This window comes from Gastrolobium bilobum, unplaced genomic scaffold (assembly GCF_033153095.1).
Source record: "Gastrolobium bilobum isolate Gb01-03AN ecotype WA unplaced genomic scaffold, APGP_CSIRO_Gbil_v1 utg9986, whole genome shotgun sequence".
NCBI classification, from domain to species: domain Eukaryota; kingdom Viridiplantae; phylum Streptophyta; class Magnoliopsida; order Fabales; family Fabaceae; genus Gastrolobium; species Gastrolobium bilobum.
In genome coordinates this window covers 380-13,701 of record NW_026896004.1, presented here as the reverse complement: position 1 = coordinate 13,701, position 13,322 = coordinate 380, and the positions used below count along the sequence as shown (strand labels likewise).

Here is a 13,322-nt window from a genome sequence, read left to right as displayed (position 1 = left end):
ACTAAGTTGAAAATAGAAGGGAATATATTACTAAGTTATATTTAAACTGTAAAAATGGTTCTCTATTTAAAGAGACTACATAACCTATTGAGCTAAGCTCAAGGAAGATTCTAAAATACAACAATAAATAAAATAAGGGTTCACTTTTTCTACAGTCAATGTAGATAAGTTATATACATTGAGCGCAAAACAACATCGTTTTTGAGGCGAAAATTAAGATATTTTTGTAATTATAATTTATTTTAGGGTTATAATAGTCTTTTTCATTATAATTTTTTAATTTTTTAATCCAAAACGAATTCATTTTGAGAGCGAATGTAGAAAACTTATCTACATTACTGTAGAAACATTAAAGCCATAAAATAATTATTATTATTTACAATATGAATGTTGCTGTTGTGCCCTAAAAAACAAACACTTTCATAATGGGAAACTCATGCAGGAAACCAGTTTCTCATGTGTCTTCAACAAGTATTTTTGGCCAGTTTGTGGTTATTTTAATCATTTCTATATCACAAGTTTTTCTTTTTTTAATATTTGATTACAAACCTTCATTTGTTTTTCTTGCCTCCACCTTGCATGCCACTAGGTTGGTGTTAACGCCGCCTTAAATTTTAATCAGTGTTTGTTATATATAGTGGATGCTTCCATTTTTCTCTCTTTGGTTTCCACGTTGAGGGGTGGTAGAAGACGATGTTTTCTAAAGGTTAAAACAGTTGTTCATAGACTTTAACAGTGAAAGATTATAGAATTTGCCATTCTTGAATGAACCTTTTCTTTCTGTTCTTAAGTCCTTGACTTTCTAGGATTAAATGAAAATTTTGACTTTTGCTCCACTTAAATATAGACCTCCGTTAAAATTTGGTCTGAAAAAAAATGCAGACTCTGAGGCTTCTTTGCTCTGATTTAGGTTCTCCATAATGTTGAATAATTTTGCATTTTAACTGAAATTTGTTGAGCAAAAATCATTCAAGTTATGCTCGAAGTTTGGAATTTTAATGCCCTATGGTTGTTTGTTCATTAATGTTCATATTTTGTGTGAGCAGTACCCCAAAGTTGAAATCATCTCATTGCACTTGAATATCTTATTTTATATTCTTAACGAAATTATATATAGCTGTTCAAGTTTGTACATATTAAGTGGGTTCAGTTAGTATAAATATGGCTTGTTCAGCAAGTTCAAAAAATTCTGGTATAAGGTAAGTGACTTACCGAAGATGTGCTTGAGAGAGATGAAAAAGAGGACTGAAAATCACTTTATAGATGTTTGCTTATGTATGCCAAATTTGGTATGTTAGATCATAGTGTTGAAGATTCAGAGCAAGATTGATAAAAACCACATATTTAGTGAAAATTTGTTTGATGGTTTTTCAAGTTTTATACCACAATATGTATAACGAGATAGGAAAATGGCATGTATATAAAACCAGAACTCTTAATCCTAAATGCTTGCTCAAAACCTCTTCTTTGCAGATCTTAGAATCTTCTTATCATAGAAAGCAAATATTATCTCTATTTATGTTGAAGTTTACATTTTAATTAACATGACATGCACTGTTCTAGATCACATGCATAATTTGGATCAGGGTTGGAGTTCTGGTTCATTCTCTGCATGGCTATTAACATTCTTATCATTTATCTTGTTCAAAAAAAAAAAATTAATGTTTCTGCATGTAGTTAGATATTATACTTAATTGCACCCTTTTTCATATTAATCAACTTCAAGAAGTTACAAGTGACAGAGCTGTGCAGTCTGGTGCACAAGATTTTAGAAGTTATTCTAATGTCTGCTTTTAACTTGCATTTTATCTACTTTCAGGAAGTACAAAGTCTCAAAGTAAGACAAAGAAGTATTCTAAAATTCCTGAACGAAAAGATGCTTTGCAAACTTCAGCATCAAATATTGACAAATCCATCTCCAATAAGCTCAAGTCCTTCACCTTCACTGATCTAAAGGAGGCCACTAATAACTTCAGGCAAGAAAATTTAATTGGGGAGGGAGGATTTGGGTTTGTCTACAAGGGATGGATAGATGAGAACACTTATGCTCCCACAAAACCAGGGACTGGGATTGTAGTTGCCATTAAGAAGCTTAAGCCAGAAAGCTTTCAAGGCCACAAGGAATGGCTTGTATGTGCAACACAAACTCAAATCTCATGCTTCTTTCTAACTGGTTGGTCTTGCTTGGTGTTGAATGATTTTCTGCCCTTTTTGTTGGCAGGCAGAAGTCAATTATCTAGGGCAGCTTCACCATGAAAATCTGGTGAAACTTATTGGTTACTGCTCAGATGGTAAAAACAAGCTTCTAGTTTATGAGTTTATGCAGAAAGGAAGTTTGGAAAATCATTTATTCAGAAGTAAGTAGCATTTTCACTCTCAACATATTTAGTCTCATACTACTAGTATACTGCGAGCTTCGAGCAGTGATAAAGCTGCTCCTTTGTGTTTAAAAAGTCATGGATTCGAATTCGAGAAACAACCTCTTTGCAAATATGCAATGGTAAGGTTTTGTAAAACAATACAAGAATTGTCCTCACCCTTACCCACGCTAGTCAGGTTTTAATGGAGAGTGGTTATTTCTAGTGTACAACATATTGCTTTTGAACTGACTACTGAACCATAATTTCCCTTTTATTCATAACACCTTAAATTTGGTTTCCATTTCTGCATAAGGTGTTCAACCCATTTCTTGGCTTACACGGATCAATATTGCAATTGCTGTTGCAAGAGGATTAACATTCTTACACTCCCTTGATGCAAATGTTATCTACCGTGATTTGAAGGCTTCCAACGTCCTGCTTGATTCGGTATGTAACACTGAAAGTTTGGCTTGTGGATCTGTGAAGACCAAATCTGCTGTTTATCTACAAGTTTCCATTCTAAAGGAGTTGCTCTAAAATTTATGTAGGATTTCAATGCAAAACTCTCTGATTTTGGCTTAGCAAGAGATGGTCCAACTGGAGACAACACTCACGTTTCAACCAGAGTTATTGGAACTCATGGTTATGCTGCACCAGAGTACGTAGCTACAGGTAGATTTGCCTTTTTTTTTTTTTTTTATCTTGATCAAAGCATTAGGTTCTTAGCTTTCGGAGGTCAAGGTGGACAGTACCAGAAAGCCAAAACAAAAGCAAGGAGCAATTAGGACACAGGCAGATGCACTGTTATACTATCAATGCACACTTGAGAATTGTTAGAGTATAGTTATTCAAAAAAAAAAAAAAAAAAAAGAATTGTTAGAGTAATATAAACCATTAAAGAGGCCCTTAGCTAACAGCTTAAACTTTTGGATTGAATTGGTTCTTTACATTGTATTAGAGCCTCGTGTCCTGGATTTGATTCTCACCGCCCTCCACTTTCTCTTGTGGAATTTTCTTATCATAGGTAGGTGAGCCTATGCATTATTCACCCTTTAAGCCCAGTAGACTCTCGTGTGAAGGGGCGTGTTAGAGTATAATATAAACCATTAAAGGAATCCTTACCTAACCGCTTAAGTTTTTGGGTTGAATTTGTTCTTTACAAGAATTTTATTTTATATTATTTTTTTTAATTTTCTTGTAATTAACTTGGACCAGTGTGAATGTAAACTCACTTCTACAAATACTTATGTCCATGATTTGTAAATTTGATGAGCCAATCTTTTCATCTTTATAATAAGTTGGCTTTTGACTAAACAAACAGGTCATTTGACCCCTAGGAGTGATGTATACAGCTTTGGTGTGGTCTTGTTAGAGTTACTAACAGGAAGGCGTGTAGTTGAAGATGAGAGACCTGGATTTTCAGAAGAAACACTGGTGGATTGGGCAAGGCCATTCCTGAGTGATTGTAGAAGAATTTTGAGAATCATGGATACCAGGTTGGGTGGTCAATATTCCAAGAAAGGATCCCAAGCTGCAGCTTCACTTGCACTGCAATGCCTGAATACTGATCCCAAACATAGACCACCTATGGTGAATGTTCTAGCTGTATTGGAAGCTCTGCATTCCTCAAATTCAATCCCAAAGACCCCAAAATCTAGAACTGAGAATAATGCAAACAAGCATTCTAGTCATTCCCATAAGTCAGCTGGAAATACTAACAAACTATGAGCTGCTTTTTTCTATGTGGATTAATACTTGTGCATCCCAACAAGTGCTTTGTTCTTTCAATTCTGTGGCTAAGTGAATGATTTTCATCTGAACGTGGGACAAAGTATGATTTTTTTTTCTTTTATTTTGGCGGGGTTCATTATTGGAAAGCATTACCATACTTAAGCAGCTGGATTCTTATGATTATATGAATTGTTTGAAACGGGTATATGGTTTGAACAACTAAAACTTGTAACTTTTTACCATTATATTCATTTAATTTAGGGTTTGTCGTTTCTCTATTAAAATTAGATAAAATTAACTTCATCAACCCCAAAATTACGTCGTCTTGGGTTAAAAGAATTAACGAAGGATGTTTAGTAAAATTCATATAACAAGAAACAAATAAAATTCTTAAAATTCCCTTCGTCAATTCACCCAATCCCCGAAACAACGTAATTGTGGGATTGATAGAGATAAAAAAAAATTTGTTTTAATGGAGAAACAATAAACTCCTTAATTTATCTATATAGAGTTGCATCATTTTCAAAAAACAAATTACATACAACTTAACACTTTTGTAAATTGGTTATGCTTTTTTTTTTTTTTTTGTAAATAATTGGTTATACTTTTTACCCCTCTCTACACGTCATCTCCAATGTTATCCTTCCAAAACTTTTATCAAAGTGAATACCATATCTCATAAAAGAGTGGTTTCTTAATTTACATATTCCTTCAACTCTTATAACGTTTATTTACTCCACTAAATTTTTTAATTCAAATTAAATTTAATACACATTATTTACAAAGTAATTTTTAAAAGCACATACCATAACTTTTTAAATATTGCGTCATGGTACAAACTGATTTGCTCGTCTCTGTTTTAATTCAAAAAAATAAAATAAAAAAATACCGTCCCACATCGCGAGATATTTTCCCAAAGATACCAAATAAACCGGAAAAAGGTCAAACAGCCCACTTAGTGTGACTCTATATTTGCACTGTTCGTGTGGGAACCAGGGACAACTTAAAGAGATAGGGAAGAATGTTTAGATGGATGCAGCAAGGATCACAATATAGGATGCAAAATTAGATTGAAGCTTAATCAAGGATGTGAATTCTTGTTGAATATTTTCGGACATCATATTACAATGGAAAAAATTTATGTTACAAAGCAAAATGCACTATAAGTGTAAAACAAAACAAAACAAAACAAAACATGGTATAAGGTAGTATCCCAGAAAGAATATCAGTAAGAAGAGCAGCTTGTTACACATCTTAAAGCATGCTGCTATCATTCATACATAATACAGAGGAATCTATGGCACATAAGAAAAAACTACAAATCAGAAGTTCACTCCACTTTTAAGGTCCCCTTATGACAAGCAGCACCAAACATCACCTAAGGTGCATGCATCACAAATGCTTCCAGGCACTTCAAGTAATATTATATCTCAATAATCTATTATCCATTGAGGCCATATCTCAAAACTTTTTCTCAATAACTTGATCCATCAATTTTTACCTGATATTTCTCAAATACATCAGAGAATCACCAAATCACAACACTAATTTGGATCAATATAAGAAAGTTCATTTACTGCTGCCAGCCATACTGTTGATTGCGGTTTCCACCCATCATGTTTGAGCCACGGCCAGCAGTTGACCCGCCATATGGACCACCTTGTTGGGGATAATTTGGAGCTCCAACTCCATAGCCGCTACCACCACCCCCACCCCCACCACCACGAGGACCACCACCAGGCATACCACTGGACCCATAAGGTGCCCCCCGCCCTTGGGAAGGATAAGGCCCACTGCCATAACCACCTCCTCCTTGACCTCCACGATTTGGATGATTGTATCCTCCACTAGGGTTCCCACCGGGGGGATATCTTCCTGGCCCACCAGATGGCCCTCGAGGCTTCCCATAATGATGAGTAGGTCCTGCAGCAACTTGGGGTTGAGAGCCATGGATTGGTTGGTTAGGTCCTGACCTCATTTGAGCATGTTGCCCAGATTGCTGAATTGGGGGAAGACGAGTGTGCTGCTGTGGGTGTTGCATTTTCTGACGCTTAGCATTTTCTTCATTTTGCCGTTGTTGCTGGCGCTTTTTCTTTGTCTGAAACTCATGTGACGACTCATACTTGGGTAAACTAAGCAAATCATAAAGAGTAGTAAGTTGAAAAATATTGACCAGAAAGCGATTAGTTGAATAGAAACAATAAAGAAATTTAAAAGGGGAGGAATGAATGGGACAGGTACTTTATCCTATCAAGATCACATGCTTTTAAGAAAAAGTAATATTTTGGAAATGAAAACTAAAGTATATGGAAGGTCTTACCTCTTAGGATCACATGGTAAAGGATCCGTCCAGAAATACTCAGCATCAAGTGCATCCTTTGCAGTAATTCTCTATAGAAATCAAATTGACAAACAAATATCAGGATGCAGATCACGAACAACATTAAGTATCATAAAAGCATATGGTCTAGTTGTGAATTATAAATTGCTGGATTACACCGTAAACAACGCATACGATCATATATTATTAATGACATATGCATAGCATAACGGCATTTACACTTAAAAATTCGTCTCACACTAACATTATGCATTAATTCTTTTTTTCACCATTTTTAAATTTTAATACATTACATAATTCTTATAATAGCCCTAACTCAATTAATTAGCAAATTACATGTAATTAAATAATTAAGCATGTATTAGTGAGTAAAATTAAGTATAAGACTTAATAAAACGAATTGGAGTCACTTTGGAGGTAAAAAGTGTACTCAGTGAAAATTAAGGAGTATAAATTGGTGTAGGCAAAAGTACCCAAAATATAAAAATAAAAGTGGAAATGTTCCTAGAACAATATTCCAGACTTTTGGGTGAAGTTTGGTAATTATTGGAGTTAAATAGATAGATGAACCAATACCCGCATTATTTCACTTAACATATGTTAAGTAATAAAATAACACAAAAAAACCCCATTTCCCACCCAAACCGTCGAGCAAACTGAGAGAGGAAAGAAGAAGAAGAAGAAGAAAGGGAGAGAGAAGAAGAGAGAGAGAGGAGGGAAGAAACCTTGACCGTTTTGAGTGATTCAAAAGCCTAAATCGCTTAGAATCTCGCCCTCATCATTAATCTAAGCTTGGTTCTTAGTGGGGAGTGTTGTGTGGTGAGATTTTTCCTCTCAAAATTTCGCCCCTTTGAGAGAGTTTGGGGTTTTGGGAGCTTCAACCTCCATTGGAGCTTGAGGAGCCATCAATCCTTGGTTGTGTGACCATTGGTGGTAAGATTCTACTCCTTGAACCCCATAATCCATTGAAATTGCATGATCTAGGGTTTACTGAATAGTGTTTTAGGGCTTTTGTGAAATGTTGATAGATTGGCTATATTCTAGAAGTATTGGAGCTTAGCGGATGTTATGAGAAATGTTAGTAATGGCATTTAATCGGTGAAAATGAGCTTAGATAGTCATTGAATAATACTTTGAGAATTGCAAAAATGTCATGCTTGGAATTGTGGAAATTCTTGCATTGTTGAACCATTGCTTGGTTAGTTGTTGATTGTATCCTTGTGTTGTCTAGGATTGAGGCAATTGGACCAACCGTTGGAGCAAGCAATGGAGCTTGATTAGCTCTTTGGGATAGGTAAGTCCATGCCAATTGTGGTGTGGTATTGTTGTATTGTTGATGAATACATAGATATTCATTAAATTGTATTGATTGGTGGTATGACACCTTGGTGTAGGTGAATTTTGCAAGTTATAGCTTGAATGCGAATTTGACTGATTGTAGAAATTGTTGGTGGGAACAAAGGTTGACTAAAGCTTGAGGTAAGCCTTCGGACCTTGGGTGTAATTCCCTTGATTGTTCCACCAAGCCCTGAAAGGGTAGTGGTAATTATAGTGTATATAAATGCAATGAAATAGTGTAATGCTTTGTTATACGTATGTGTATGCATTTGGTGTGGCATAGGATGGTGTTTCCCTATGTGGTATGTTGTATGACGATGCGTAAATCATACTTGGTAGTTTAGCTGGCCAGTAGGACTATTTGCATCTGAGGTTCCTTAGGACAGCTTGAGAGCTCGAGGGATTTCTCCTGGAGATGTTATTGCACTTTGCATAGATATGTATTTACTGCATTATTATTGTTATTGCTATTACACTGATATGGAACTGTGGGGTGGAGAGATGCTCCAAGGACCCCTGGTTTACTGGATATATTCGTATATCTCACCCCGTGTTGTGGGAACCCCCTTTCAGGTAAGGATGCTGCAGGAGCCACCAGTGATGCATGAGGATCCTGTATTTTGATGTTATACATGTTGTTTTGTAGCTCACATGTATAAGATTGTAATTAATAGACAATTGATAGATGTATGTTCTGTTTATTTGGAATGGACTTAGCCTATGCTCATGCTTTTGGTTATCTCTTTGTTGATGGGAGCCAAGGGAGTGATCATAGTGTTTTGTAAGCTAAGTTCCATGAATTGTAATGAACATGATTTGTAATTGATGATTACCTTAAGTTCATTATATGCATACTCTTTATGTATTGGATTGTTGAGCTGAAAACCATATTAGGTACCTAGTGCTAAATTGGGAATTGTTGAGAAAACAAAGGTTATGCTGCCCAAATTTTAGTACAGACACGAGGAGAGGTTGGAAAAGTTCTAGGGTTAAGTTAGATGGTTGAACAAGTGTGGCTTGTTAATGGAAATGCAACCTCCCTAGAATTAGATTTGGAAAATGTGGGAATTGGAATTCCCTGGCAGCGCGCTTCAGCGCCCAGGAGCGCGCTCAAGCGCCCTGCTGCCCCTGTGTGAGCCAATTCTCACTGCCTCCTCGCGCTTGAGCGCCCTGGTTTGCGCTTAAGCGCTCTTCGCTGCGAAAAGGTGGAATTTTTACTGTCTCCGCGGGCTTTAGCGCCCAGAGTGGGGGCTTAAGCGCCCAGAATAGCGCGCTTGAGCGCCCTGGTGCGCGCTTAAGCGCCCATTTACACTGAAAGACCTGATGCTCTCAGCCTCCGTGCGCTTAAGTGCCGAGATGGAGGCTTTAGCGCTCGATAACGCGCGCTTGAGCGCCCGGTAGCGCGCTGAAGCGCGCGAGGCCTGTGTCCAACATACACTTTTGTTGCTCTAATTTGTCATAACGCGAGCTACAGTGCTCCAAATGAGACGTGGTTCGAAGCCACGCGTAGCTAATGATTAGAAGAAGACATTTAATAACATTTGGTCTAAGGATATAAGAGTATGATGTTAAGCTTAATTTATTTTATTTCGCAATGTAATATGGTTATGATCACGCAATTGGGCAATATAAATTCGGCATGTTTTGAAATGAGAAATTTAACCGGATTTTTAATTGAACCCATGTGATTGTAACTGCGCTTAATATCATAATGCGATGTTAACAAACCGGTTCTAGAACGGGGTGTTACATTTTATGGTATCAGAGCAGTTTTGTAGGGGGGGAAATTGTCAGCTATTGTTGCGTATGCTTAGTGTTTAATGCTTTATAGTTGTTTTAGTACTCTTTATGATTATTGCATTTGTGATCACTAAGTGTGGGCCTGATCAACTCATTTCTTTATGTAACATGTGTAGTGACATGACGAGGCACCGAAACATCCCCGGACCATCAAACACCGATGCTCAGCCAGAACCTGTTTTGGCTGCTCTTGTGAGGCCCAGAAGTGACCGTGGGGCAACGGGCGTACAGCGTGATCCCGTGGCTAAAACTCTTGCAGCCGTTCAGAGGGAGTTGGCTGCTAGCAGACAAGCCAATGAAAATCTGTTGAAAACAAATGAAGACTCGCGGAATGCTATGGCCGCGATGATGACCGAGTTGAGGACGTTGAGGGGTCCTAGGCCCGTGAACCGGCAACTCACTCCTCCTCCTCCTCCACCTCCTTCACAGGAAGAGGGTGTAGCGGGTAACAATGAAGGTGAGGCTAGTCATCCTTCTAGAGCCACAGTCATCACACAGAAGTTCGTCAACCACGTGTAGAGCACGTTGATGAACATGAAGCGGAAGAGAGGAGATTGACGGCTTTTCGGAAACATAAACCTCCTACTTTTAAAGGGGGTTATGATCCAATGGCTGCAGCAAAATGGCTCCAGGCGATGGAGAAAATCTTCAGGGTGATGAGATGCCCTGATGCAATGAAGTTAATCTACTCCGTGTACATGCTGGAAGAAGAAGCGGAGGATTGGTGGACTAATACCGTACAGCCCCTAGAAGCTGAAGGCCGGGAAATCACCTGGCGGTTGTTCGAGACATTGTTCTTGGATAACTATTTCCCTAGAGAGGCTAGGGAACAGAAGCAGAATGAGTACAATGACCTAAAGCAAGGGTCGATGTCAATTGACCAATACTTTGCTAAATTCAATGAGTTGGTGAAATACGCCAATTATGGGAGAGCTTTGCCCACTTCAGCTGAAATGACCTCCAAGTTCCAACGGGGTCTGAACGAAAAGATGTCTCGGAAGATGTCAAACTGTGACATTCGAGAATTTAGTAGATTTGTAAATCAATGCAAAAAGGTGGAAGAGGTATACAAGGGGTCACAAGTCAAGAAGCCTTATGAGGCCCAGACACCTGGTTCCAATAGAGCAACGGGCTCAAGTTATTGGAAGAACAAGAAGATGAAAGGCAAGAAGCTAAATGTGAATAGTCCATTAGACTTGTTCAAAAAGCCCGGAACTCCGAAGACTTTTGTTGATAGGGGACCTTCTCCCAAGTGTAAAGGTTGTGGTAAGGAGCATAGAGGCCCGTGTTCTACAGGTGAAGTCATTTGCTATAAATGTGGAAGGTCCGGCCACTACTCCAGGCAGTGTCCTCAGAATGAAGTGAGGACTATGGCAGTTCAAGCTACTGTTGTTCCTGTCTATGTTGTTCCACCTATGTTAGAGTCTCATACGGTTGGTAGAGTATATACCATGGACCGTCAACAATCGGAGAAGGCTCCGAATCTAGTGAAAGGTACAATTTATATTGATAATATGGATGTTGAAGTGTTGTTTGACTCAGGAGCTACACACTCCTGTATGTCTGATTTTATGGCCGTTGGGCTAAATTTGCAAATGTACGACATTCGCCCTCCAATGAAAGTGGTTACTGCTACTGGAGAGGAGTGTTATACATCCGTGTTGTGTAAAGATGTTGAGTTTAAGTATGAAGGCCAAGATTATGTGCTGGATTTTATTTGTTTACCTATGATCAGTCTATCATCTTGTGCTATGATAGACTGCTGTGGTAAAAGGATTGTGCTTGCTGCTGATGATTCTGCTACTAGTTCTTCCCCATATCTATCTGTGTTGCAGGTTAGAAAGTCTTTGAGGGCCGGGGCATTGGGATATGTCTTTGTGGGGGGTTTAGTAGGCGGAAGTCATGAGGAGATTGACACTATTTCCGTGGTGAAGGAGTTTGTGGATGTGTTTCCAGATGAAATTCCGCAACTTCCGCCTCATAGAGAGATTGAGTTCACGATTGATCTATTGCCTGGTATGGGGCCTATCTCTCTGGCTCTGTATCGGATGTCACCACCAGAATTAGCCGAGTTAAAGAAGCATATTGAGGAGCTTTCGGCTAAGCAGTTTATCAGGCCAACTGTGTCCCCGTGGGGAGCACCAGTTATATTTGTTAAGAAGGACGGTAGCATGAGATTGTGCACTGATTACCGTCAGTTGAATAAGGTTACCATTAAGAACAAGTATCCTCTCCCTCGCATAGATGATTTGCTTGATCAGTTGAGGGGTGCTTGTGTCTTCTCAAAGATTGATTTGAGGTCGGGTTATCATCAAATCCGAATTAGGCAGGAAGATATTCCGAAGACTGCCTTCAGATCTAGATATGGACATTATGAGTATCAAGTAATTCCATTTGGACTCACTAATGCTCCGGCGGTGTTTATGGATTATATGAATCGCATATTAAAGCCGTTTCTGGATCAATTCGTGATTGTGTTTATTGATGATATCCTGATATATTCCAAGAGTAAGGAAGAGCATGAAGGTCACTTGAGAACTGTGTTGCAAATTCTTAGAGAGAAACAGTTGTATGCAAAGCCTTCTAAATGTGAATTTTGGTTTTCTCAAGTGCAATTTCTGGGTCACGTGATTTCTGCTGAGGGAGTGGCGGTTGATCCTAGCAAGATAGAGGCAGTTATTGATTGGGAGAGACCCAAGACGGTAACGAAAATAAGGAGTTTTCTGGGTTTGGCTGGTTATTACCGGAGATTTATTAAAGAATTTTCGGCCATGGTTTTGCCATTGACCCGTTTGACCCGGAAGGATACTCCATTCATTTGGACGCAGGAATGTGAAGAATGCTTTCAGAGCCTTAAGGAGAAATTGACGACTGCTCCAGTGTTAGTACTTCCCGATCCGGAAGGTGAGTTTAAGGTATACGGCGATGCTTCTAAAAAGGGACTGGGTTGTGTGCTGATGCAGGATAGGTGAGTGGTAGCGCATGTATCAAGGCAATTGAAACCGCATGAAGAAAATTATCCGACCCATGACCTTGAGCTTGCTGCAATTGTTTTTGGATTGAAACAGTGGAGGCATTTCTTGTATGGAATGAAGTTTGCCATATTCAGCGATCATAAGATCTTGAAATACTTGTTTGATCAAAAGGAATTGAATATGAGACAACGACGGTGGACCGAGTTCCTAAAAGACTATGATTTTGAATTGAAATATCATTGTGGCAAAGCTAATGTTGTAGCTGATGCACTGAGCCAAAAATCGGTGAGCTTAGCAAGCATGATGATTAGAGATTATGATGTGATTGAGAGGTTCAGAGATATGCAATTATCTAAAATCTTTCCATGTAGAATTTGTGTCATCAAAATTACAAGCATTGAAAATGAACTGATGACTAGAATTAAAGAAGCTCAACTGCAAAATGAAAGTGACAAACGACTGAAAGGTCAGAGTGGTGTATCCTGCAATGATGAGGGTATACTATTATATCAGGGTCGTGTTGTTGTACCTAGGCAGTTGGCGGAGGAAGTAATGACAGAGGCTCATAAGGGTCATTTCACAGTTCATCCGGGAGCTACAAAGATGTATCAGGACCTAAAGATTAATTTCTGGTGGCCTGGTATGAAGAAAGACATTCTAAGTGTCTCATTTGTCAGAAGGTCAAGATTGAGCATCAAAAGCCTTCTGGTATGTTGCAACCTCTGGATGTTCCTGAATGGAAATGAGAGAGTATCTCCATGGATTTCGTAGTGGGAT

General features: G+C 38.5%; 2 protein-coding genes across 2 annotated transcripts; one reads left to right on the top strand and one right to left on the bottom strand.

Moving 5' to 3' along the window:
- Nucleotides 1-425: 425 nt before the first annotated feature.
- LOC133297223 (probable serine/threonine-protein kinase PBL2) lies at nt 426-4,180 on the top strand. The gene is made up of 6 exons (XM_061496321.1): nt 426-480; nt 1,820-2,130; nt 2,222-2,357; nt 2,674-2,807; nt 2,909-3,032; nt 3,682-4,180. Exons 1-6 carry the CDS (start codon nt 426-428, stop codon nt 4,086-4,088), a joined length of 1,167 nt encoding a protein of 388 aa, XP_061352305.1. The 3' UTR covers nt 4,089-4,180.
- Nucleotides 4,181-5,196: 1,016 nt separating this feature from the next.
- On the bottom strand, nt 5,197-12,686 carry LOC133297228 (cyclin-dependent kinase C-2-like). The gene is made up of 5 exons (XM_061496327.1): nt 12,600-12,686; nt 10,067-10,152; nt 7,164-7,184; nt 6,412-6,480; nt 5,197-6,223 (listed from the first exon to the last, which is right to left on the bottom strand). The coding sequence occupies exons 1-5, from the start codon at nt 12,684-12,686 to the stop codon at nt 5,665-5,667; spliced, it is 822 nt and encodes a 273-aa protein (XP_061352311.1). The 3' UTR covers nt 5,197-5,664.
- Between the last annotated feature and the right edge of the window lie 636 nt (nt 12,687-13,322).

Bases quoted from the DNA above. Each gene is read 5' to 3' on its own strand.
- LOC133297223 (XM_061496321.1), top strand. From the start codon at position 426: ATGGGAAACTCATGCAGGAAACCAGTTTCTCATGTGTCTTCAACAAGT. The intron at 481-1,819 runs GCCAGTTTGTGG...ATCTACTTTCAG, and splicing joins GTCTTCAACAAGTATTTTTG to GAAGTACAAAGTCTCAAAGT. The intron at 2,808-2,908 runs GTATGTAACACT...AAATTTATGTAG, and splicing joins CCAACGTCCTGCTTGATTCG to GATTTCAATGCAAAACTCTC.
- LOC133297228 (XM_061496327.1), bottom strand. From the start codon at position 12,686: ATGATCGCTGAATATGGCAAACTTCATTCCATACAAGAAATGCCTCCA. The intron at 10,153-12,599 runs ATGGGTCGGATA...CTTTAAAAGTAG, and splicing joins ATTGCAGCAAGCTCAAGGTC to GAGGTTTATGTTTCCGAAAA. The intron at 6,481-7,163 runs GTCAAGGTTTCT...ATTTCTATAGAG, and splicing joins CTTTTGAATCACTCAAAACG to AATTACTGCAAAGGATGCAC.